The 25,994-nt window shown below is 42.1% G+C and overlaps 1 protein-coding gene across 15 annotated transcripts in view; it reads left to right on the top strand.

The window, feature by feature from the left end:
- The first annotated feature begins 9,852 nt into the window (after positions 1-9,852).
- Positions 9,853-25,994, top strand: part of septin4b (septin 4b) — a 34,601-nt gene continuing 18,459 nt past the window's right edge. For 13 of the 15 annotated variants that reach the window (XM_051065712.1, XM_051065710.1, XM_051065706.1 and 10 more), the window contains exon 1: positions 17,034-17,458. In XM_051065712.1, the coding sequence (XP_050921669.1) occupies positions 17,423-17,458 (36 nt within the window). In that variant the 5' untranslated portion in view covers positions 17,034-17,422. Of the gene's footprint in view, positions 10,013-17,033; positions 17,459-24,116; positions 24,282-25,331; positions 25,680-25,994 lie in introns of those variants that run through there. The other 2 variants (XM_051065715.1, XM_051065714.1) reach the window with 2 other exon arrangements.

The following is a 25,994-nucleotide window of genomic DNA, read 5'->3' as shown; positions in this document are numbered from 1 at the left end:
TTTATTCAGTGTTTTGACCAGTTTTTTCTTAGTTTGTTTTGGAGAGGAGGGGAGCTCTGTGGATAATTCGGCTCCTGGTAAAAACCTCCTGAATGACACTGAAGGAATCCCAACATGGAGACGCTGACTGCAGTGACAGCAATGGTGGTGAAGACAACATGATCCCACTCTACTTCACAATGTCATTAAACTATATCCTTTATTATTGTTTTGATTGAGAGACCCCTAACAGATATTCCATATGGTGTGTTTAGGTATGAAAAGGAGTGGATATTGGATAATTTGATATAATGCAGAGAAAGGGGAAGAGCAAAGATGAGGAGCGTGTGTTGGTAATAAGGAAAAGCAATGAAGGTTTCTTGACTAAAACACTGATGACAAAAGATAAGCAAGCTCACAGAGATGCATCTTAGCAGCACGCACTTTACTCCACAAAAACCACCGGCATCCAGTTTACCTTTATATAGGATATGATATGCCATTAAAGAAATCTCAGCCTACTCTATGCCTCCATTTACACCATCAGCATCCACACAGCAGGGACAACACAGACACAACAGATAGTTACACAGACGGTGGTATCAGATTTAAGCACTTAGGTGTAAGTAGAGCATGGAATGTGTTAGCATGCTGCGACATGATGATGGATGGAAGCGTGAAGAGAGGCCGGGAGTTTAAGACACAACCACAATATTTAGGGAATGTTGCTGTAATTGGGATTTAGGAAGTGGTTTAGAGAGAAAGAGAGAGAGAGGAAATCAGTGAGAGTGAATCTATTAGTCAGTTATTTAATCAGTGGTGACCCTGGTTTTCGGTGGACTTTTGAATTTGCTGTTCCCTTAACTTCACAGATCTTACTGCCAACGTAAACATGAAACCCCCCACCCCACCACCACCACCTCCCCAACTGCGGCAGATAGATAGACACTGCACAAACAAGCACACACAGAGTAGCTGTGGCACCCAGTGTGAGTAAACAGTGTCAGAAATGAAAACACAAATGTAATGGCGGTGCAGGGACACACCACGTGCGCTTATATTGACCATCAGCTCCATGTATGTGTTTTCTTTCCTACATGTGTCACAACAGCGTGTGTGTTTATGTGTGCACATGTGTGCGACCTAATCCATATCACTCTACAGCCAGCCCTTTTGAAACCAGACACTGAAGTCATAACCGCAGCACTGGCACGCCACCATTCAGTAAATATTTGCTACTCTTTGAGCGGTTTTATGGGAATAGTTCTATATTTCAGAGACAGCTGCTATTTTCTGCTCCTTTTCTCGATCTGGACACAGATTTACTGTATTTGGTGTCCATCAGTGTAGGTGCAGAAGATGATTCAGCAGTGTAGGTGAACTGGCATCGTGTACAAACACCATCAGTAGCGCAGGATATCCAAGTGCAACTCAGAATCAGCTGTGATCTGATCCTCTCCTTCCACACAGTGATGTTACTACACGCGATAAGATCTCTTTCATGTTTCCTGGCACGTCAAGTTCTGCACAGACATGTTTGAAATTTGCGCTAAACTTTTCTATCGAGACCTTTTCCTCTTTTTAAAGCTAATTTTTGTGATTCTCCTTGAAACAATGTGTCCCAAAGTGTCAACGACTGCTACAGCTACAACTAGAGTGTATCAGCGTGGTCAGTATTGATGAGGTCCCTGTATCTCTGGATCATCTCATGACCCGTCTGGGAACTTGTCTGGGTATTGATTGGTTTCATGTCCGTGACCATGATGCTTTGTTTTGAGTTGAATGACTCGTCTGTAGTTTGCTAAAGGCTTTGAAATATGAAGTGTTCTGAGACTCAGCGATTGAAATCCATAGTGTTGCGAGTGTTGGGATTTCGGAAGCATCTGAAGTGTGTTTCTGTGAGGACCAGGATCATACGAACTGGGTGAACACCACAACATGTGCGTCTCATTGAAGGATCAAAGACGAGACACGTGGCTCCTGCTTCATTCCTGCCTCATTCCCTTGAGCTGCCCCCGACCCCTCCACCTCTCTCCCCCCTTTTATGTGCTCCCTTCTTTTCAGACTTGTTCCTTTGTCTTCCGGTGTACGAAGGAGTTCCGTCGTCTCTGTCTAAAATAGTCCGTCTCCTTTGCAGGACTCGCTCCCTCAGGCTTCAGGCTTTCTCTCTTCGACCTCCACATAAACACACTCACATATCTGTGGCACGTTGACCTCCCTAGTATCCAGGAGCTCAAACTACACCAGGATCCCTCTTCATAGCCACCTCTCTCCATGAGTCTCCACCCTCACTGTCAAGGACCATAAAACTAAAATTAACAATTCGAAATAGGTTAAAGTTTTTGAATTTTTATTTTATTTTGTTTTAGATTATTTTTAGATTATTTTTGTTTTAGATCGTCATCTCTCATACAGTATATTATTATACAGTAAATTAGACTTGTCAATTAGTACTGTGCTGGAAATGTCAAACAAACATACACTGTGCTAATATCTGTTATAAGACAAATGATCTAGACTGTTTCATAATAACTTTAGATTGTTTCCAATAAATAAGAAATGCCAGAAACATTTCTTATATCCTTCATACCTGTGCGCCTATTTTTATATTTCCTAATTTAAGGGTACTCAGAATGAATTTTTAATGATGTTGCTTCAGTTTAACCAAAATTGCTAAAACATAGAGTGTAGCCCAGCAGGAAACCACATACTCATTTAGAGTTGCTCTGTGTGAGGTAGCTTTAATTACAGGTGTATGTTTTATTGTGTGTGTGTGTGTGTGTGTGTGTGTGTTTATGATCTTCAAAGGTTAAGAGGACACAGAACATGGTTGCCCATTACCAACTGCTTTATGGAGCTGGCCTTAGTATTTAAGCACCATGAGCAGCTAATGACTTCCTTATTTTTACTGTTAGAAAACCTCTTCCAGTCTCTTTTTAGGCTCCTGGTCATTGAAAGGAAACAACAAAAACATCCGGTAGTTTTAGCAGATTAACAGGTTGCCACGGGCAACTCTTTATAGGGTGACACACACTGGCAGTGCTTATTCAGATCTTTCTCTGAATGGCCCTAGTTTTTGTTTTTTTATTTTTTATAGGTTTTATTTTTTTTAAGGAAGCTTTCTGATGGAGACAGAGGAAACTATGTTTTTATAGCAGGTGGACCACTCTTCTTGTAGTTTTCCATAGAAGATGTGCACAGAAGAATGAGGTTATTCTCACTTCTGAAGATATTTTTAAGAATAATTTATATCTTTAAACACAGAAACTGACGAAACACTGAACAGTAAAAACATTGTATTTGTCTTAAAACAACTCTGACATGTGCTGCCGCATTATTTCCAGCTAAATGAATCATATTTATCTCTCATAAAATCCAGACCTTTAAAGGTCTAAAGAATATTTACAGGTGGAAGTTTTTAATGAATTCATTTGGGTAAATTAGCACTCTTCTTCCTCAGCAGTCACCATCACTCACTCTGTTATTGTCCACCATAGGAGCATACTTTTAATAATCCATGAATGCTCTGCTGTTGTCCAACTACAGTAAAAACCTCTGTCTCTTCATTTTGCTGAGCTGCTGTTGAGCAACTCTAGTACATGTTACTAGTTGACCTGGAACTGTCTGTTTCCTGAGATGCCAGGGGAAAAACAGAAACCAAACCTGCTTCTTGCTGGTAGAAAAATCCGTGGGAATCTGGGAGGGAGGCACACTTTATTTTCAGATTAGCTATTGAACAGATAGTGGATAATATTTAAACCACTGGAAGTTTCTTCTTTGCTTTACTGCTGCAATGTCAGCTGCATGGGTCACCTCCAAACAGCTAGAGAACTAAAATATCTGAAAAGCATAACTTGTAATTAGTAGAGAATAACTGGCCAGAATTCATATTTTTTACAGTGCAGTGCTACAATTTGTCGCACCAGCTTGTGGTATTGATTTTGGGACCCAGACTGAATGTTATTGTCATGTTTATCACAGAAGTTATGTGATTGTTGCTGGTGATTGCTCTCACAGTCATTTCCCTTCCATCCAGTTAACAGACGAAAAAACTAAAAATATTATTCTAAAAAAATTATTAAAAATAATTACTATTTTTATTATTACTATTTTTAGATCAGTGAGCCACACTGTTGTTGGATGACATGTTTTTTTTCATTACCATGAGCACACACAGTAGTTTATTTTGACTCAATCCCACATACACTTTCCACTTGCTCAAAATACTCAGGCTACTAAATCAGCAAATGTGTATTAATCCGCTGCTAAAAATAGTTCCCAACAAAAGCATTATTTATTCCTATTTGAGTACTGTTTGCTAAAAACTGCAGTGCCCAGCAATTTAAAGAAATTACGGAGCCTTTTTTAAAGTACTATATTTTGAGCCAGTTTTAAAGATTTACGTGTTCAGTAGGTACCAGTGGGCTTAGAGCCAAGAGCCACAGACAGGGAAGGAAAGTCAGGAAGATAAACATTGTTGATTTGTTAGTAAGAAAAATACAGCACACCAGCCTTACCCTTTTAAGTCAAGTGGATTCTCTTGTTTCTCTGGAATGCATAGAAAGGCCCCCTTGGGCTCCTGTAGTCTCACACCACAGACCAGACAACTGGGCAGTAAATAAACGCCATCAGTGTCCTTGCCCTTGCACCCCACCTGTTAACCACCACCACCACTACAGCAGACTGCCAGCCGCCGTCTTGTGCCGCCTGTCTGTGATGCATATGTTTGTGAGGAATGTGGCAGATTTTAGGAGCACCGTGAAGGAGGTGGAACAATTTTAACCTGCTGTGATGTTTCAGGTCAAATTACAAAACACACACTGAGGACATTTAAAAATGTAAAAGTTTAAAATATACTGTATGACCTTATAACCGATGAGGTTACAGCCTAACTCCTCATTTAAGCAGTCGATTGAGATTGTTTGGTAATGATGCAGACAAGAGTGTATATTTCAGGCACTGTTAAAGTTAAGTAGCACTGTAAGTAGTGTAGTTTTCTTGTCATTTTGGTTCTTAGACAATAGTGCAAAACTCTACAGGCAGACATTAAGATGTAGCTCTGAGACCATGTTTATCTAAAATGACAGTTGTGGCCTTATCCACTCAGCCACTTCGGTTATGACATTGTTTTCGCTGGGAAAACTACAGCAGGAGTGGGCCGGGGAAAAAAGATATCTTGGCATTGCATAACATCCCAAGACAATGTGTACCAAATCCCCCGGTGCTTTAAAGAAAGCAAACCTCACACAAACACGGCAGTATAGGGATTCCCGTGTGACACAAAGATGCCTGAACAGTAAATTTCTGTTGCCGTAAAACACAGCGAGTCATGATGGATGTTCGGCGTGTCTAAAAGCATATCTCGGAAGCCTGTCAGAAGTTGTTAATCTCTTGCTGGATTTAAGCTTTTTTTCTGACTGATTTACAGCTAGCTCTTGTCAGTGTTGGAGTTGCAGTGCACCAAAACTCTCTAAAGACCTTTCTGTTTTCAGAGTCTGTGGGGACAAAAGCTCAGTTTCCTCACTCTCAGTGAGCTTGGTTATGGCATAGCAGTGTCTGTCTTGCATCGCCACCCAGTTTCCCTGGGACTTGTGCCAAATGGGGTACCCTCTTCTCTGCAGTATTGCCATAAGATAAAAATAAAGTTTTATGCGTTGGAATTACGCAAACAGACCATTTTGCTCAAAAACACAAAGGTTTAACTTCAGTGCAGTCTGTGTGTGGCAGGAGTGGATTTAGCAGTATTGTACTTTTATCTATAAAAAGTGAAGAATGACTAACGTGAATGAGTTGAGAAGCCAAATTGGGAGCCTTGTTTTTCTTTCTAATCAGCAGCCTGGTCCATCCAGAGCCAGACTAAAGCAGGGCCTGGTGAGCAAGCTCCGGCTGCTGACTTAGGAGTCTTGCGCTCACTGGTGTCTGGGCTATTAATAGAGCTAGCCTGAGAATTCAGACTAAGGTCAGCAATCAGATTCCTGCTCCCAACTAGTGGAAGGGAACAAGAAGGAAAAGTCCCTCCCTGAAATGATGCATTTTTCACATTTCTATTCATGTATGTAAACTTCCACTCCTGCAGGATGTCTGTGCTGTGAGGTAGGGGTATCCATTCCTGCTCGCTGCAGATTTCCCTCCACAAAGTGCCAACTGTTGTGCCCACTTAGCTCAGTGCTTTAAGCTTTTTTCTTTTTTTTTAATGTGATTCACACAATGGAAAATACTTTACCCGTGGGATGCGTCCTCAACATCTCAACTACATCATGTCTTTTTAATTCATGAGGTGAGACACTGGAACTGTCCTTCAGTGTGGCTTGTATTTCAGTGGGGGGAGAGATCTCCAAGATCTCTGTGTTTGTTTTTAAGAAGTAACAAAATTACTGATGTCAAGTGCAAGTGATGTAACCCTTCAGCTTTTATTGAAATTGGAAATTAAGGAAAATGCTTAAAAACAAGTTCAGCCCTGCTCCTGTGCTATCAGATATCATTGCCTACCTCACAAGTGAACTGATGTATAGACCTGCACATTTTAGAGGTGCATGTCAGTTGTCAGTCTATGTCAATATAGCAGACACAGTGCAGAATGTGCAAAATGATATGATATTTTTATTATATGCATAACATTTTTAGGTTATGTGATCAACATGTTTTTGGTTTCTGCTACATTTTTCATCACATTATGTGCAGTTATGAAATTAAATTAATGACTGTGCAAAGCTGCTGTGAACATTTGCCCAAATTCCTTTGACCTGTTGTGAAATATATCTGGTAAATGTCCAATTCTTTTTCTCCTGGATATAAAACTCTGACAGCCTTATAATTCCACTGGCCAGTTGTGACATTAGTGGTTAGATGGCATTTCATTTATTTCTCCTCTAAAGTAGTTGTGGTTTTCTTTACATTGCAGATGTGGCTGGCTGGATTATTGTTATTAGCACAGCACAGCTGCTGGCTAGACGATGGCAGCTTCGTCAGCTATCTGTCCACTCACACAGATAGATAAATAGACACACACCAGCGTCAGTGAACATAAACACAGTCTTACACATTTGGAGTTTAGAGCTTAGCTCAGAGACACACATGGCCTGAGAATCACACACTAATTTAAACAAATATCAACACGGGACAGTTTATTCTGCAGCCACAGATGGCCTGGGTGAACCCAGTATAACCCTGGCAGATTAATGTCACCGACTCTCCACCCAGTCAGTACATCATGACCCACACAGATTACAATCCACTCAAAATGTTACACTGCTGAGGGGTTAAATGTGACCATAGTTCACCATGTTTGACATCATTATCTGTGTGTTTGTTGTCCATAGAATAGTTTAGTGCGTGACTGTATATTCACAGTGGCAGTAATCTATTCTGTTCATTCTTGAGTGTGTGCTTCGGTCACTTTGTGTAACATAAGTCTACTATTTTTGGTTTATGGAGATTACACCATGAACATCTGGTGGAATGCCTTTTTGAGTGCCACACTGAGTGCCGCCTCTGCAACAGACGCAGAAACAGAATACTCTCTAAAGAGCTGGAAACCTTTTGCTATGTACAGTTATGGCTATTACAGTCAGATATAACTTTCTTAATTGAGCAGAGCTGAATGAAATGCAGGAATGTGAACTTTATGACTCTGCTTTGTAGGCAAGCTGATCATTTTTTGTCCTTTTGGGGTCATGCCTGCAATAGATAGAGTGAATCAAGCTGAAGGAAGAAAAAAAAACAACAGCCCTCGTGGATAGTTATGAGACGTTATGTGATTCTGGGCCTCTGAACTTTTGGATCCCTGTGCACCAGTCTGTGTATTGCTCAGAGCGTTTTCTCTCCTCCTCTTGCTGTTTGTCTGTCACTTCTAACTTGCCCTTCACCCACTTCCTTCGCTCCACATCACTGTCACGTTGTGCTGTGGTGGCTCAGTCCCCGTTGTTCCCAGCAGCCATGAAGACCCAAGGCTGTTACACAGTGGAGTTCCATTCCATTCAGCTCAACTCGCAGAGCAGACTGCTTCTGACTGCAGCTCCCTTGAAGAGGCTTCTTACAGTCCCAGATGAGTTTCTCTGTGCCATTTAGCATTGTCTCTGTGCCAGCTGAAGGTTTACTCGTCAGCCAGGTTAAACTTTGTTGGTCATGCCTGGTTTGTGTGTTTGGTCTTGGCTGCTAAATAAAAGCGTCCAGTGATAAAAAGAAAAAGTTTGCCTCCAAACTACAGAAATAAGGGACAGGTGCACCGACCAGATACAAATCTCAGTACTCGTGTACACCTGTATGTTCAACATTTATGTGTAGTCAGGTATTTCTTACCTTGTACTGCACTAAATTCTGCATCTACCCAGCTACACTCAGCACCTCTCTGATGGTACAATGTCCCAGTTTAAGAATAAGGAGGACTTTGAGATTGTTTTTTGCTTTTGACTGTTTTTTTCCACAGAAACATGGCAATGACAGTTATTGACTTACCACTGGCAGGCGAGTAGCACATAATATAAGGCTAGCTTCTGTCTGACATTTATTGCTCGAGAGTTTTCACATCTGCAGAAATCCCAATATAAAACTCTCAGTCTCTCAGTACATTTACCTCTGGTCAAATCGAAATGCTGATGTTGAAACACAGTATTTCCACATTAAAAGTTGGTGACTCTAATGAGTTGCCAGTTGAGCAACCACTTAAACTTTAATCTTTGTTTTAGGACTGGGGTGTGCTACAGGAGATTGAGGTACATTAATGACAAAAAAAAGTCCAAATAAGGCCATTAATTAACTCTAACTTATAAATATCTTCATAGTCAGTGCACAGCAGGACTTATAACTCAGTTTCACTTGTCAGGCCTGGGTTCTGGGTTAATCATCACACTGTGTGAGACCCTGCATGATGCCAGGTGTCTCACTGCGTCTGTGCCACTTCCTTTTTACGGTCTTTTGACACCTCGTTCACCAGGAGTGTGAGTGCTGGTGATGCGCACCATGTGCTATACATAATTTCACGCTCTTTGATTCAAGAATCGTGCAGCTCTCTTCAGAAATCTGCAGCAGTGCTTTTCTCCAAACTCAGTGTGCACTGTTTTTCAGTTCACAGATAATTGAGCGGTGAGGCTCGGTGGAAATGGTGACAGCGAATATTTAAGCAGCACCAAAAAGTAATGTAATCGGAAAAAGAAAAGAAGATTCTGGCCTTAGTCAAGACTGTGTTTTACCCACAAGCCCAGTGACAGGTTTTTGAAGTGCTAACTCTGACACTGCACCATCAAAGTTTGTCACTGCCTGTTCACGTGTACATGAGGGAGCAGGCTATGCACAGCCTGAATAAATATTATCATACCCCACTAAATGTACCCAAACACACTTCAGCCAGGGCAGTTACCCAAACAAACCTGAGGTGACATCCCTGTCCGCAGCTTTTAAACCACAGCGGTTAAGCTTAAGTTGTAGCAAAAGTTGGTTGTAGTGATTCAACTGCAGTAACCTCGGATTTATTATTTGCTTTGGCTTTCAGTGGACCATAAATATGTGTACTGTGGTTCTGAGATGAATTACTTGCAAAGAAAAAGAACTGTCAACACCAATCCAGGTATCTAGCACATGGGCATCCAGCTAGGGTCCTCAAACAGAAGTAATGCATCATTTTCTGCAGCAGATTTCTGAAACAAAAATCAGAAATTCTCATGAAATTAGGCAAACAAAGTTTGTCAGCACAACCCTGCCTGGACATGCCAGATCCCTCCTGTGGTTTTTCACGAGGTCTGCGACTAAGCCTGGTCCACACAAAGCTTCTCCTTCCTCCCTCTGTCTGACCCTCACACTCAAGCAATTCTCTCCCTTTCCTCCTTTTCCACACTCGCTGCTCCTTTTTGCAGTAGCAGCAGCAGCAGCAGCAGCAGCCTCCGTCCAGCCTGGGATGCAGCATGTGTCTGTGCTCGGCATTACGTTATTAATGTCTGGCTGTGAGACTGTGTAGCTCTGACGGAGCAGCTCGCAGTCTGTCGCTGTCCTCTGCTGGGTCGTGTGTGTGTTTGTGTGTGTCTTGGCCATCCGCACAATGGTAAGTGTAGCATGTCCTCTGCATTGTGATGAGAGGTGAGACAAGCTCAGCTACATGGCACAATCGTCTCTGTCACAGAGAACCTCCTCTGGTTTATCATGTGAAGAGGTGGACACACCGATCATGTCTTCATCAAACTGCCCTTTCTTTCTGACATTGATGTTGACAGTCTCTCTGCGTCATGTCCTCTGAACCTGTCTTTAATTGGAAAGCTGTGCTTTTAATAATGTGTGAGTGACTGTCTGGACCCACTCTGTCTACTCTACCTGTAATGTGCGTGTCTTAGAATCGATATTTTCTTGCTGGCTGTGTTACAGAGGTCAGAGGGATGTATAGTAGTCAATGCTGGGGCGTTTTCATCTGTATGGGGCCGCTCCTGGCAGGCAGATGTTCCTACAGTGTCATACAGGAGGATTATGATTCCCATATGAAGGGTTGCATCTACACTGCACATGAGTTAGCACAACGTATGTTTGAGCTGCGTGTGCTGAAGTCGCTGGCATCAACGATGAGTCAGCTGGCATCTTGTTTGTGTGTGGGTACTTGTGTTTAGGTTTCCAAGCTTTTTTTATGTGTATGTAGTTTTTTTGTGGCTCTTGGTGTGTTTAGGCATCAAGATTAGAGAAGCGGATTATGTCCGGGAGGAGGAGGAGGAGGAGGAGAACAGATGGAAAGAGAATGAGGAAAAGGACAATTATGTGTAGTTCATGTAGGAACCCAGGCCAGTCAGGCACCAGCCCCAGAAGTCACCACTGCCATCTGTTGAGGCTGCATGCAAGTCACAGATTGGCACGTATCTGAATCCTTCTAAAGATTAGCAGACTTTCACCATTACTCTGTGTTTGTCGTGTAAAAGCATTATCCAAATGTAAGTGTTAACTTTTTAAACACATTTGTGGATTTCAGACCAACCTGGTTGAAGAACAGACTGCTATGAGCGAGACCGTTGAGGCTGCACGGTGGAAATCAGCTTTGGTTGGCTCATTCGCAGGTGAAGCCCAGATGTAACCTCAAGCCGTTATGGCAGCTTTCATCCCCCAGTGTGTAGAGAGATATTTTTAACCTTTGACAGGTCAGCCTGAGACCAGAGAGGCCTCCTGCTTATTATGCTAACAGCTTCATAATCCAGGAGCACACAGGGATATCTCATGTGGTGTCTGGACTGTCAATCACAGATTCTTGTAGGTTCAATTTGGGAGCTGCTACTTGTCAATCACTGATGTTGTTAGGAGCATAACAATCTTTGATGGATGAGATAAACAACTCAATCACCGGAGAGATGACCCCCGATGACCCAGGAAGGGAAGGAGGGGAAACCGAGGAGGCTTTGCACTTGACAAATATTGAATCCAGATAAAATGTCATGAGTAGGTTTGCTGGAGAGAGAAGTGTTTTCCTATTGTATATTTATCCCCTTCGTCACCCCAAACTTTATTTATAGAAGTCTACAGACCAAAAGATGTCCATGTGGCAGGGTCCTGAAATGGAGTGGTGCTTTCTTTGGGAAAGAGTTGGTACAGAGGATTATTCTCTCACACACTCAACTTTTGTTCTGCTTTATAAGAATTTAACACTTTCAAATATCTGACTTGTTCTCACTTGAAGTAACACTTTGTTGCTGTATAGTGTTGGTGAGAAGTGTTGTGTAATGGCTGTACCAAGAGTGTACATGAACATCTGATCATCTGCTTTAAGGCCTGTTGTGTGTACTCATGTATAAGTGTGTGTTAACGTTGTGCTTAAAGCTCAGATATGTGTTACTTTTTAATGCACAATAGGCACACAATAGCTTGAAGGCTTTTTTGTGGGAGGACGTATCCCAGCTTCTTTGGTCAGTACACGACCAGAGAAATTTCTGGTATCACAGACATAATCTGCAATACATCATAAATCCTCCCTCCTCATATCTTTGAAATCTCGTCCCAAGAGACAGTCTGAGTTATTGCAGATGTTGTTAATGGAAACACCCTCAGGAGGCCTGTGGTTTTGGAGAACACAGCATGAAATATTATAAATCCTTTTTCTCCAGATAGCTCTTACACCACTGTGTTTATAAAGTGCTTTTATCCTAATTCTGCTTATTGTTTCAGGACTCTGTGATCAATTTGTGTCATAATTCTGTCAGCAAAAGCATGTTTTTTGCATTTTAAGAAATTCAACAAAGCTTTGGATGGTGAAGCGTAGATTGGATGAAATGGGGCTGATAATGTTAATGTAGTCGCAAAGCTGCAAGTTGTTAAACTTCATAGATTATCTCCCAGGCAAGTCAAACTTTTATCATGCATATTGCACATGATGTAATGAACAGTCAACCTCCAGCACCGCCTGCCCTGGAGACTGCCAACTGCTTTCTTGTTGTAAAAGTAATGAATCTGAGAATACTTTAGCTACTTTGTGTTTATTTCCACTCCAGTGGCACTGTTCGACAAGACGGGAAACCCAGTCCAGACTCTGATGTAATTTCTCTTATTGAATCTGTGCGAGACACAATGCCAGCACTGTTTCAGCAGATCTGTGGCTCTGACTCTAGACTTCACCCTCTCCAGTAGCGTTGTGATAAGGCCCAAGCAGGAGCCAAAAATCACATAAGGTGGTTTTGTGTTCATGTAATGTGGGAGCTGGATGGGCTGGAATTCAGTGCTACAGAAGTGAGGCCACACAACAACTGACTTCCTTTCACCAGGGCAAAGAGAGTTCACCGCCCAGCAGATGTGGACTTGTTTTGGCTGCTGTTGGCTTTTCTCAGAGGTGTTGGTTTATCTCACCTGTGTATGGCTGCAACACACCAATCTAAATAACGTTAATAGCACCTTTTTAGCACTGGTCATGCAAATTATGCTGCGGTTTCCTTGTGGTTCCGCAGTGAGTTGTTCAGCGATCTGGGAGTCAGCGGAAGTCAGTCAACATAATAAGTCCTGTTTCTCATTTCGAAAAATGGCTGAGAATAAATCAGTTTGTCATTAAAATGTCTTTGTCTCTGCCAAAGGTGGTGGGATAATATGCACTTACTGGGTTCAGGGGAAACCAGGCCACTTTGTTGTGGCTTGTGAAGTGTAATTTCAGCGCCCTGTGTGTGCTGATTCTGATAAGCTCTAAATCTGCTGACATTTTAAATAATTCTTTCATGATTTAGCCAGGTTAAATTATGCCATCCATGACACTGCTAATGATGCGGTTCAGACTTCTCAAACTGTTAGAAAAGATCACAAACAGAACAGTACAAACCCCACAAAATCTGTAATACAGTTCACATGACTGTGATTGTTCTTATTTTCTGCTGTTTTTTTGTAGCAGTCTCTCAAAATAGAAATAAAATATAGCTAAAATGATCTTGGCACAGATTTTGGACCAGCTTGAAATCACACTCTCTCCAGGCCTGAGCTTGTGTGAGTCCGTGTGGGTCAGTGGGGACACAGGCTGGACAAGCCACAGGTGACAGCGTTTGACCACACACAGCACATTAATCTGGCAGTCCATGAATATGAAGTGTAGATGCCAGTTATGTCCCTCCCAAACTGTTGAACCCCTTAATATACTGTATGATTAAAATGAATTAGAATGAACAAAGGAATTCCTCATTTTTAATCTGGATAAGTCTAGCGGAACCACCCCTCCACCCCCAAACTCACCAGAACGGCATGAGCCATTGTTGCACCCTGCCACCTCTTTAGGGGGAAAAAACAAAGTGAGAAAATGCTTTAGCTCCTTTCCAACAGGAATCTCTCTGTGTCAGATAAAAAGCCTTAATTGAATGGAGGAGGAAGTGTAGGAAGTGTAAGTTCAGCAGATCCAGCGTCTCCTCATTCCTCACTATTGTGGAACAATATTTATGTTCCTGCAGAGGTGGTGGATATCTGCTTCAGAGGGCGTCAGCGTCCACTGCAAGTTACTGTACTGTTTAGATGTTTCATCCAGTTTCTCAGACAGCTCAGAGTGTGTATCCAATTCATATTTTCTACATATTTCCTGTCTGCCTCTAACAACACAGGTTTTCTTTCTCTCCTGGATCTTCCTCCTGAGTGTTCATGTGCACAAAATCATCCCGCTGCAGACAAAGTCACAGGACTGCTTGGGTTAAGAGTTCAGAGCTGATGTGTGCTGTATTCATCTACCTGCAGTACAAAACCAATAAATATTCATTAATGACAACTTGTCAAATGCACTGGACATGAAACATATGTCCAGGATTTTGTTTTAAAGATACTATATATATGTTTTTGCTATCAGCTACATAGCCAGTGTTAGCATCAACAGCTGTCTACTTACCAAGAGCTTCAACCATTATTGTGTTTACAAGATAAGAGGCTATGATTCTCCCTCTGCTCAGTGCTGCTTCTTCATTCTCTCATGTTGGACTGAGGGCAGACTGGATGCTAAAGTGAGAAACGATGGACCAGGACTTGCTGGTCAGCATGCTAACTTCAGTAGAAGAAAAGTGCAACACAGAAAAGAAATAGAAGCAAAACAAGAGCCAACATTAGCGTTGCTTTCCACCACTGCAGATGATTAAAGGAATGAAGGTTGATGGCGGACACGCAATGTTTCTTGTAGACTAGGAAGTAAACAGTTGCTAGTGCTAACATTGGCTAAGTAGCTTTAGCAGAGTGGAACTGCATTGTGATTATGATCATGTAAACAAGTGATGCCAGGAAAGTTGTAATCAAAATCTCACAAAATGAGCTGTTACAGTTTTTGCATCATGTAATGCTTGTTGACACATATTCTATCACATTTAGTCACATCAGTCAGATCATTTTAAATTTGATTTTGCCCACTTCCATATTGTAATATATATTGATATGAGATATTGTGATTCAAAACGTGATTTCAATTTCAGCATGTTTTTGAGCATCTAGACCTTTGGTGATCAAATGTTAAGGTAGTAAACAATACACCACAGCAGACATATCGACACGTCACAGCAAGAAAAACACAGGTGTAAATAATAACATTGCTGGATTCCATTAAGCTGTCTCTGTTCCAGGACTCTGTATGTCCATGTTGTATCACTGTCATGGTTCACTGGGACACTTAAATAGAACAAAGATGTTGTTAATGTTGTTAGTAACACCTTGTCTTGCTTGCCCTGCCACTAAACAGTCAAAAATGTCTGCTGTGTGAAAGGCCATAACAGGACTGTGCACATCTACAGCAAACTCTGTTTCCAGTTGTGAGCAGCAGGTGGCACTGCCCTCCCTCCTCTATCTGCTCCCATTGGGGACAGTGGCAACGCTGTATCCCCTGCAATAAGTAAATGAAAGTCTGCATTTACACAGCCCCATACACATAAAGTCATGTTTTGTGCAGATGCATTTAGTAGATCAGATCTCCTCTGTGGTTTGTTGGCTGGGTCTTTGGACATTTTTGAATACCAGTGTTTGTTGGCTGCTGGACTGTGTGCAGTGGCTTTTATCAGGGAGCTCATTCCAGCCCTGCTGGCCTCGAGCCAGACGACCTTACAATGTAAACAGGGACAAAGAGACATTTTAATTAGGACCGGCAATATGATCCTGACAGCACCATAGACAGCACTGTACTGTCATGTCTGGTGTGTCCTACTGTGTGATGTGTTCATGTACCACATGTGTGTCTGCAGGCCAACACATAAGTTGGTGCGTGTGTGTGTGTGTGTGTGTGTGTGTGTGTGTGCAGCCTGAGATTGTATATCTAAAGCCATCCATCCCTCGGGCACTGTCAGCCCTTTCAGACAGTCCATGATAATCACCCTTCATCATGATGAGGGCGAGCCAGAGAGGATTAAAGCAGACCTGAAGTCGTTTCCCCAAACACCATCTTTCCTTACAGGAAGTAACGTCTCCTGCCTGCTATGTTTTTCCTGCCTCCTCTCACTCAGTTCTGTGCATGTGTCACATTAAATGGAGGTTTAAGTGAGATTTGCCTGCTGTGTGGTTTTTTAGACTGGCATGTCTGTTGACCTGATACTATTTGTGTTACTCTCTGTCTACTACTTATGGTAGTTATTACTGTTGTATAAGTTGGCACACTTGCAGTGAGAGCTATTAAGATTGGGATCATGTTACGTTTACTTCTTCCTCCCATAGGCAGAAAATGAATTCTCAGCTGAATTCTGCCTCAGTTTTTGCTCTCCCATGTTAAACTAAAATGCTGAAGATCAGATCCCAGCCCTCGACACAAGCTGAGCTTTTCAAACTAGATCTCTGTCTTTGTGCCATAAACGGGCTATGATAAGTCACTGGGACTGTCACAATCTGTTAAATGCAGGAACACACACATGTCGTGCCTTATTTCACTCCTGCTTGGCTTCTTACAAGTCACACAGTATATACAGCTTAGCCCATTCACTTATGTACAAAAGTCAAAGCACTAACTTAATCGCAAAATCCTAATTCCTTAAGAATGAATGAGTATTATAAGACTTGCAAACCACAGAGATCCATCGAGATTAACAGAGAAGCTTTGTGCTGTGGCCCACTTAAGTGTGTGTGTGTGTGTGTGTGTGTGTGTGTGTGTGTGTGTGTGTGTGTGTGTGAAAGACAGAGAGAGAGAGAGAAGAGAGAGAGAGAGAGGACAGAGACAGTGTGTGTTAGATAAAAAGATTATTTGTAGCATGTAGGGCACAAGTCATTTCTACTCGCCACCGTGGACACACAAACACACACACAGATTCCTCTTGTGCCACTCTGGCCCTGGTAGTACCAGCTGGGAGGTCTGTGGATGTGACAGCCATTGTGAGAAGTTGTTGTCATCATCTGATGCTCAGATCGCATATCTTTGAAGTTTCACCTGAGGTGATTGATTTTTGTTTCTCCACCTTTATTATTGCTTCATAGTGAATTTAAAGTATTTCTTAATCGCCTGAGACATATCTACCATCTTCATTCATGTACATGTGTGTTAGTGATAAACATTTTGTTTGTGCGTTGAGGTCCCACATGTGTGGCTTTAAGAAAGAGGGCACAAGAACCTTGTAGTAAGGCGACAAGGCAGATGTTGTCGAGCTCCCTGCAGAGCAGCACCTCTTCTCAAGTCAGGACGGCTCTGCGCACACACAATGAGCTGCAATGAGCTGCTGCCGCTCATTTGCATACCAGCTGCATGACTGGCCGAAAGTGGAGAGCAGGGTGGAGCTATTGAAATGCTCCAGATGCAGAGCAGCAGAGATCGAAGGTGTACCTGTTCTTCCAAAAAAAAAAAAAAAAAAAAAAAAAGGGATGTTTCCAGAGTGTCGCAGGGAATGTGTAGAAAAAATCGGGATGCCATCTGATTGGTGAGGCAGGGAAAATAGGTGCGCTTATGTAACGTGGGGTGCTGTGAAACTAAAGAAGTGACAGACTGAGGAGCTTTCCAAGGCCTTTTCACTGCTTTCTGTCTCTAATTTCTGCTGCCTGGTGAAACTAGAGGAATACCGCTGGTTGTGAGGGGGATAATATGGCAGCAAATTCAGAGGCTAACAGTGATACAGAGGTATGTGCTTGTTTCCTTCGGACTGACTCTATGATTAAGATTGTGTGTGTGTGTGTTACTTACTGCTCTCTATGTTTCCCTAACCTTCCAATGTAGTCATACATGATTATATGTACAGCCATGAAGCCACACACACAGGAGCTAGACCATTCACATGAATGCATGTGACCTGGCTTTGTGCTCAAACATGATTTTGCACAAGTAATGACAATTTTCTGCAAAGCTACTGAAAGAATTTAGTGTATCTGTTTTCCACATGACTGTGGAACACAGTGGAGTTGATTAGTTTCTGAGCTTTTCCCCGCTATCAGCTTGTAAGATGTTAAAATGCACATGTAATGATCAGATGTGACAGCTTAATGCATTGGGAGTGTGGTGAGTGTCTGCCTCTGATAGTGGAAGCACATTGCTGCTCAGTTGTTTAAACTCACAGGGGTACATGTGAGGCAAAGATGCATGCACCTTTAGGGTACTAGCATCTTTTTGTTAAAATATCTCTTCCAGATAAAGCAGACAAAAACTTGAGTCTCAATTGTCTTTTATTTTTCCCTGAATATGTAGAATTTTGGTCACGTGGAAATTTGCATGAGCTCTATAGCTGTGGGAGTGTGTGGTGAAGTGGGGGGGGGGGGCTATTTCGGTCTCCCTCTCTCTCTCTGCACTGAGCCAGCATCACACAGAGCCCCCGCTATAACTATCCAAACAACCACAGCATTCACACAGAGCGCACATGGCTCGCTTCACCACCTGCTACTGGCCTCGCCACAAGGGGAAACCTCACTGGTATTCAGCCTGTGCATTCCACAGCATTCACTTTTTAAAGAGGAATAAACACAGAGCGTTGTCTCTTGAGTGAATGGCCATTTTTATGTTGACGCTTTTTTTTCTTGAAATAGAAAAAACGTCTAAAAATTCAAGAAGAAGATCATAGTGTGTAGAGAGTGGTAAATGCAACTCTACTGTGCGCACCATCCCCCACACTTTACCAGCGTACAGTTAAGTAAGCATTCCTGCCAACGAGGGTGAAGTCTGCCAAGTAAAAATGATTTAGCATTCATTGAATAATGGCTTAGTAATTATTGTAGCTGGATTATAAATGACTCTGTCGACTGCATTTCCTCTGGAGCTGAAATCTGCTTTCATCATAGAAGGTCAATAACAACATGGTCGTATAGTTTCTTTATGACATTTGGCAGCATCTGATTGCATTTCCCATGTCATACCGGGACCATTTGAAGTGGGTCCCCCTCCCCTCCCCGAGAGCCGTGTTTCATGCAACAAATCATCATCTATCAGCGATGTGGCAGCCAAACCCACTGCCGCAGTCCAACAGTAACAAAAATGCAAAGTCAACCACACAACTTGTTTATGTTGAATTGGGTCTCATGTCCTTCAATTGTTTCACAGGGACTGTATGGGTTTGCCGTAAAGATTGTAGTCCCATCGTAAAATATTCCTCTCTGACATACTCAAGAGGTTACTTTTCTTTCAGCGGCCTCCTTGAAAAGCTTTGACTGAGAGACCACAAAGGACACCGTTTGTTTGTTGTTATTGTGCAGCAACTGGCCATTTTCCCCTGAGAGTGCTTATTAGATTTCATTAAAATGATTGGATCCAGTGCTCTTTACTGTACACGCAATGAACTTGTGGTCATATTGTTACTTTAGCCCCATTTTACTCACTTCACATGACAAACAGGACATTCCAAGCCAGCGTCTCCTGGAGAGAGGAGATCTTAGATTGGGCACAAGCTGGAGGTCACCATGGGAGTGTGTTCAGAGGCATCAACACACCACAAGTGCATTTTTATCAGTATTGCAGGAAATGCCAAAGACGCAGCTGTTGACAAACTAAGATATGCTCTCATTACCAAAGGCTTAATGTTCCTGTCCACATACCATTGTTTTAATTTCCCCCTGCCTCATATATTTGGCAGTGTAGAAACTGTGAATGAATTTTTCAGTAATGTGAGGAAGTCTTTAAAGCTGAGGGCGCTTAAGTCGTTCTATTGTATATGAAGGCTTATTTGTCCCAAAGTAGTTCCTGAGCCTCCATGTTTTCAAGGCATTTCCCGTCATGTGTCTCGCTCCAGGGCCTCAGCTGCGTCATCATGCCACTTTGGACATGAACCAGTCTCCACACTGTGGTTTCACCTGCTCTGCTCTTTATTTATTCTGTCTCATCACCGGGCAAACTCTGCATGGCATCACCGATGATAAAGGTTACTATAGCTCATGACGAACAAACCCTCAAGAGGAGCTGAAATGTCACTTCGGCCAGTTATGGAAATTGTAATTGGTTCAGGTCTCAGCTGGGACTCATTCCGGTGGGAGACTGTGTGTGTGTGTGTGTGTGTGTGTGTGTGTGTGTGTGTGTGTGTGTGTGTGTGTGTGGTGGCCTAATGAAAATGTGTGGAATTGATGTCAAAGCCCATTAAGCCTTATTCTAGTTATAGAAAATTGTTTCCACGTCATCTAATTAATGTTGCAGAATGAGGGAACATTAATGTAAATCACACACAGTGTGAGGCCACAGTGTTACGCTGTTTAAGAGGTCAGGATGTTTGGGTGCTGTTTCCAAACTCATAATCAACTTGTAGAGGAAAAGGACGGGGATGCTGTGCTGGGTCAAAAAGCAGAAATACTGGTGATGTTGAAGTTAAATAATCAGGTGCTCCTCAAGGATAGTAAGTAGTCAAGTAAAGTAAAGTTAAAAAGATTCTTCAGCTTTCTCAATAAAGGAAGTTAGTGGTATTAGTTGGCAAAATGCATTTGTTTTTTCTGATTTATCCATGACTGAATAAAGGATTTTTAAATTACAGATCAGATTGCCTTAAATGGCCTTTTTTGTTGCCAACCAATACCACTAACTTCCTAAGCTGGACTTATCTTTTTGTTTTTTTATTTTTAATCAACTTATCTGGAGGTTTTTGTTTGTTTGTTTGTTTAAGGAATAATGCTGGGAACTGTTATTGAGTATGTTGTAACTTTTCTGTCCAGTCAATCATATTTTTCACGAGTATATTGATTTATCTGCTTCACGCACGATAGGCTGATTTTGGTTTTCTGTTGGCTGTGGTCTGGAAGTGGTCGTGCTATTCAGCTTGAACAGCCTGACATGGAAGAAATATCTGCCAGTGAGACTTGTTCAAGGGAATTTTTGCTGATCTCAGTATACTTTTAAAACTGTTGGGCAGGGAACAGACAGAAATATTTGCCAGTATTCAAGCATCCTACATTTAACACTTTCAAATCAGTCCATCCAGCGCTCTTTAATTTTATTACTTTAGTTTCTGGTCAAACGTCCACCTGGACTTCAGTAGTTCTTTGGAAAACTGGAGTTAAGAGAGTGACGCAAAAGAGTAATTCGGTGGGATTAAATTCAGCAGAAACTCAAATGGATTCATGAGTCGGAATCAGGACCGATGGAAACAGTTGCATGTGGAAAAAGCACACGCAGTAAAATCTGATCAAATCAATTCTTTGTTGAACCTCTAAGATCACTTAAATATAATAATTCTCCCGTATCCCTTTTCCTAAAGTAGGGAATGTTGAAAACAAATGTCAAATGTGCCCCAAGCTTTTCCTACTTCACACAGCCAGGAACAACGAGCAGCTCTGATTGGACAGGCCCATCCTGCTGGAAAGCATGATGTCATTGATAAAACTACTCTCCATAACAAACACTTTTGTTCTTGAGCTGCGTTAATCTCTGTTCGTCTTGTGCATCTGCTCTCTCCTGAGAACAATCACAGCTTCTTTATATTTTTGTTTTTTTAATTCCATCTGACTCAAGCTGATAAAATGTAGAGTAGAGGTGCAGTGATTTGTTGATTATCAGTTAGTCAAACAATAGAACATTTATTGGTATCACTGGATGTTGGACTGTTACTCAGACAAAACAAGACAGCTGAAGGGGAAAAGGGGTGTTTTTTACTCTTATCTAGAATTTTATAGACAAAAATATTCAGTACATTAATCAGCAATTAAAATAATTGTTAGCCCTAATCAAGGGAACATTTATGTTAGCCACTTGTGCAGCCAGGCAGGAATATAAAAAAGAAAGATCCCAGTTACAGCGGAATACCTGCCCTGTCATACCTCTAAAAGCCTTTTCAGCTATAACTCTAGGTTTTTCCCTCCAGAGACTTTAATATCAAGGATAATCACATCATGGATTGATGGCCAGGCTGGTTCAGTGGGAGAGGAAAAAGTTGCACCGTGTTCCAGTTTTGACTTTGTCCCTTTGCTTTACAAAGCTGCTTTAGTGCACTTAGTGGAAAGTAAATCTATTACCTGCACAGAGAAATGCCTGCCTCATCACTCAGATTTAAAGACAGTGTAACCAGATAGTGTGTGCGGCTTAGAGAAGAAAACTGCGACCCAGATCTAAAGGAAAGCTGGGGTCATGCTCAGGAATGCTCAGGAAAGTGGGTGGAGTTTTGAATTTGATGGAAAGGGTAGACATGCTGCATAAGAATACAATATATGTAAATTTGATGTAAAAATGAGGGAGGAGAAATGTTGAGTTTCATATCTCGTGAGGCTGTTCAACTCGAATTATCCCAGACATTTTGTCATCATGGTGGTGTTTGCCCATGTCTGTGTGTCTATGTCTGTGTGTGTGTGTGTGTGTGTGTGTGTGTGTGTGTGTGTGTGTGTGTGTGTGTGTGTGTGTGTGTCTTGTGAAGACAAACGCCCTGTAGAGTAGATAGTTAAAACTTTGGAGTAACTTACTGCATACATTTACATATGAATGAGAACATCTCCTTAATGCTTAATGTAGTATGTGAAGACAAATACACTGGCATATAAATACTTTATAATTAATTCATTTATTAGCTTAATTAGTCAAGGCATTAGCATAGCAGGTTATGTTTAATATAGAATTTGTGGTTATAGTGGGGCGTTTAGCAGCTGAAGTAGCTTCTCTTACAGTTTGGTGGATACTCAGGTTACCCTGGCTTTACAGTGCTACTACACCATGTTATTTGCTCTGTTGGAGTGAGCAAAGTTTCAGTAGGTTGTAGTCTTTATTAGAGCTGAACTGATTAGTTGAGTAACCCATTAATCAGATGACACACAAGTATTTGATTACTTCTCCAAATAAAATGTCAGATATTCCCAGGTTTTACCCTGCTGTCACCAAAACAAGAAAATTATGGTTGTGAAAAGTATTTCTTTTTCTAAAGCTCAAAGTTGTAAGTGTTATTAGATTCAGGATTGGAGCCTGCACTTCGTGTTTGGGTCAGTGTGTTGCATTTGAGTAGTGACGTGCAGCTTGTCAATGCTGTTGATCAGTTCCCCGGAGGGGGCACCGAGCTGCTCGATGGGGCTGAAGGACGCTGTGTCCTCTGGGACAGAGGCATATAAAAGCCAGAGCCCCTGGTCTCTGCTTCCTGCTGGGAGTGGGCATGAAGAGCAGTTCACACAGAGGCAAGAAGAAGAGGCTTTACGCGCTGGTTAAAGGGACCACAGGTGAGTCACTGCAAGAGATGAGGTGAGGCCCATGTGGAGGGACGGTGAGCATGCGTGGTTTGTGTCGCAACTTTTTGCGATCCACTTTTCTGAAGAAGAATTTGCTTTCTTTTAATATTGTTTCTTTAATAGCGTGGGTTGTCAGTTTGGCAGGAGATTACACCTGATACTGCTGAAAGTTTTTGCACCAAAATCAAAGATGATAAACTTTTGTGCATTTCTGCCCCAAAGTTGTCAGAGCTTTGCAATCGACTGTCTCTCCTATGTAGGTCACAGGATCCACCATGTGGGACATTGATCTCTGTGCTTTGGTTGTAGGACAGGAAAAGCAGGTCACTGATTTCCTAAACTGTGAAACTATCAATTTCTTCTCTGCCCTTAAGCTCTCAGTACCGGTATAATTAGAGCTAAAGTCCATGGATGCAGGACATAGAAAACCTTTTTACAAGAGAAGCTTCCTAACTCTGGTCGAAAAGTGATGGAAGGACATCAAATTTGCATCAGGCTTTAAGTAGTTTCCAGTGAGGACAACATGTAAAGGAATAAAACTGTTAGTGATTCTTGACTCCAGAGTGGCTTTAGAGATAAATTAAATCTCTTTGGGCAGAAGCATGTCTCACTGTGTTTTACTTTGCCGTTCAAATTTTAATGAAACTTTGAATGACTCTCTGCATTATGTAACCGCAGCCAGGACAGATAGTCTTATCTGCTGGCACTGACATTGGCTGGAGTGGTGCTGAATTTTTTTGGCGGTGCCTGAAACACTGACCAGGACGATATCAGAGGAACTAATAACATTAGGCAGAGCTGCGGTGGCAGGACGCCAGGTTGGACCAATTACATTACGTTACAGATTGTGGAAACAACTGCCCTCAAAATGCCATTATGCATCAGTCAATCATTTTGCTGGTTACTCAACCAAGCAGCCGTCTTATCTCCTCTGCAATCATACCATTTCCTGTGGTAAATGGTATGTCGTTTCATATTGTATGTGGTTACCTTGCCTTTATTTAATCATTTAATATTTGTTTCATTTTCCCTCTTGTCTTCACCTGTCTTGCCTGAACACATTCACTCCTCTTGTCGTACTGTTTCCAACTTCTAATTTCCTCATGGTGGACATTCTTGGGGTTCTTCTCCCTTTCTTCCTGACATGACCCCCCACCCTTTTTCTTTGCCCTCATAAATCTCCCCACATGCGTGCTCCCTTCTGGTTGGAGATTGCAGAGTGCACTGTTGCCCCAGTTGCAATGGAGGAAAGTGACCATGAGGCTCACTCTTCATCAGACGAGCAGGACTCCTGCCCTGCCTCCCCTAATCACAGCAGGGACCATGAAGCTGAACAGGTACTGGTGACATCCCCAAAAACTCCTTTGCTCTCCATTTTACACAGTCTTCAATTAATTTGGTCACAGCAAACATACTGTACAGTTAGAGGACCTCGACTTACCTTTACTTGTTGAGCCTTTCGGTTATTTTCCATTGTATCTTGGTGCTTCATCTGACCTGTCACAGAAAACCGCTTTGCTTTTACCCCTCAGCTAATGCATAGTGCATAAACATAAGTGCAGAGTCACAGTAGGGCCCCATGGCTGAATTTAAATGGCCTCATTGCTTTCTTAGGGTCACTGCATTATTTATGTTTGTACTCGACAAGCAGGGAGACTTTAGTCAGTGGGACTGGGAGAGATGCTGTAACTGGAGTCCAGAGTGTGCACAGTAGCTTACACTTCAGCTGTGTATCTTCTTACATGAAAAGCTTTTCTATGTTATTTTTTATTTTAGCTTTTTGGCAGCTTAGTGTTGTATTACGCCTAGAAATCTGGGAATGAGAATAACCTATGTACCTAATGACTGATATAGTCCTTAAATTACAATCATAGAGAAAGTTCAGTGTTTTGGTTTTTTTTTCTGCCCCACATTAACACTGCAAAATTTATGAGGTGGTCAGGAGATGTATAACCCTTGATGTAGGAAAAAGTGATTGCACAATACTCACTGCTGCTAGAAATATACAATTGAATTTATACTCAAGTATAAGGGCTCATTCATTATTAGTCAATCAAAAAATAATTTTTGTCAGTTAAGCAATTTTATTTGTTGGACTCTGTGGTTTCTGCTTAAACTCTGCAATGAATATTCAACATTAGAAATATCATATCTTTTCATTATGCGTCTCCTCTATAGAACTCAAAACCAAGCATTATTTTCCATCACCACAAAACATTGCGACCGTTTCTAAAAGTGTGCATTTTCTGCTCCCTGGATCTCCATCCCTTCCTTTCACATCGACACCGTACCTTTCTTCTTTCCTCTACCTCTCTTTGCGTCCTCCCTCAATTTTTTTCCCCACCTGTTCCTCTCATCCACCCCCTCCAACTACCGCGTCTCTCCAGCACTCGAGCCTCTCAGACGACTCAGAAGTGGAGAACATTATGCAACACCCTCACCACGAAGGTGGGCATGGCCACCACCACCACCAGCACCATGACCACAAGCGCCACCATCACCATGATGGCCCTGAGCCTCATGATGTAGATGCAGACAGGGAAGCTGAGGGCGAAGACCGCCCCCACACCCCGTCTTATTTGCGGCCCCCCGTGGCGGGTAGGGCGCAGTCGGATTCAGGTTCGGACCCCAGTTTGCCGCAGAGCAGGAGTGTGGAGTTCGACTTGTCGTCCTCTGTCAGCTCCTCCAGGCCCAAGAGCCCCTGGGGTCGATTTGACCCTTACGACAATAATGAGGTAACATGAGGTGGTCCGGCCAAGAAACCAAGAGAGGATAAACAAGATCTGTGTGGTTTAGTTCTGCTTCCAAGGCGACGTTGTCTGTGTGTTGTAATGTGTGAACAGTTCATCTTCAAAGTGATTGATATAGTTCATAGGATGTGACAAAGCTTGTGCACTGTTGTATTAAGTCTAAACTATGTTGCTTTATGTATTTAAAGGTTGATTTGGTTTTCTGGTGGTTGTGTTTGACGCTCTCAGATGGCAGCGTTGCTTTTTGTTCTTGTGTTGTTGACTTTATTTAGGCTCAAACTACTTGCGAGAAAGTTGACA

Source organism: Lates calcarifer, linkage group LG21 (assembly GCF_001640805.2).
Source record: "Lates calcarifer isolate ASB-BC8 linkage group LG21, TLL_Latcal_v3, whole genome shotgun sequence".
Lineage (NCBI taxonomy): Eukaryota > Metazoa > Chordata > Actinopteri > Centropomidae > Lates > Lates calcarifer.
The sequence above is the reverse complement of the archived record's forward strand: the minus strand, read 5'-3'. Positions and strand labels throughout refer to the sequence as shown.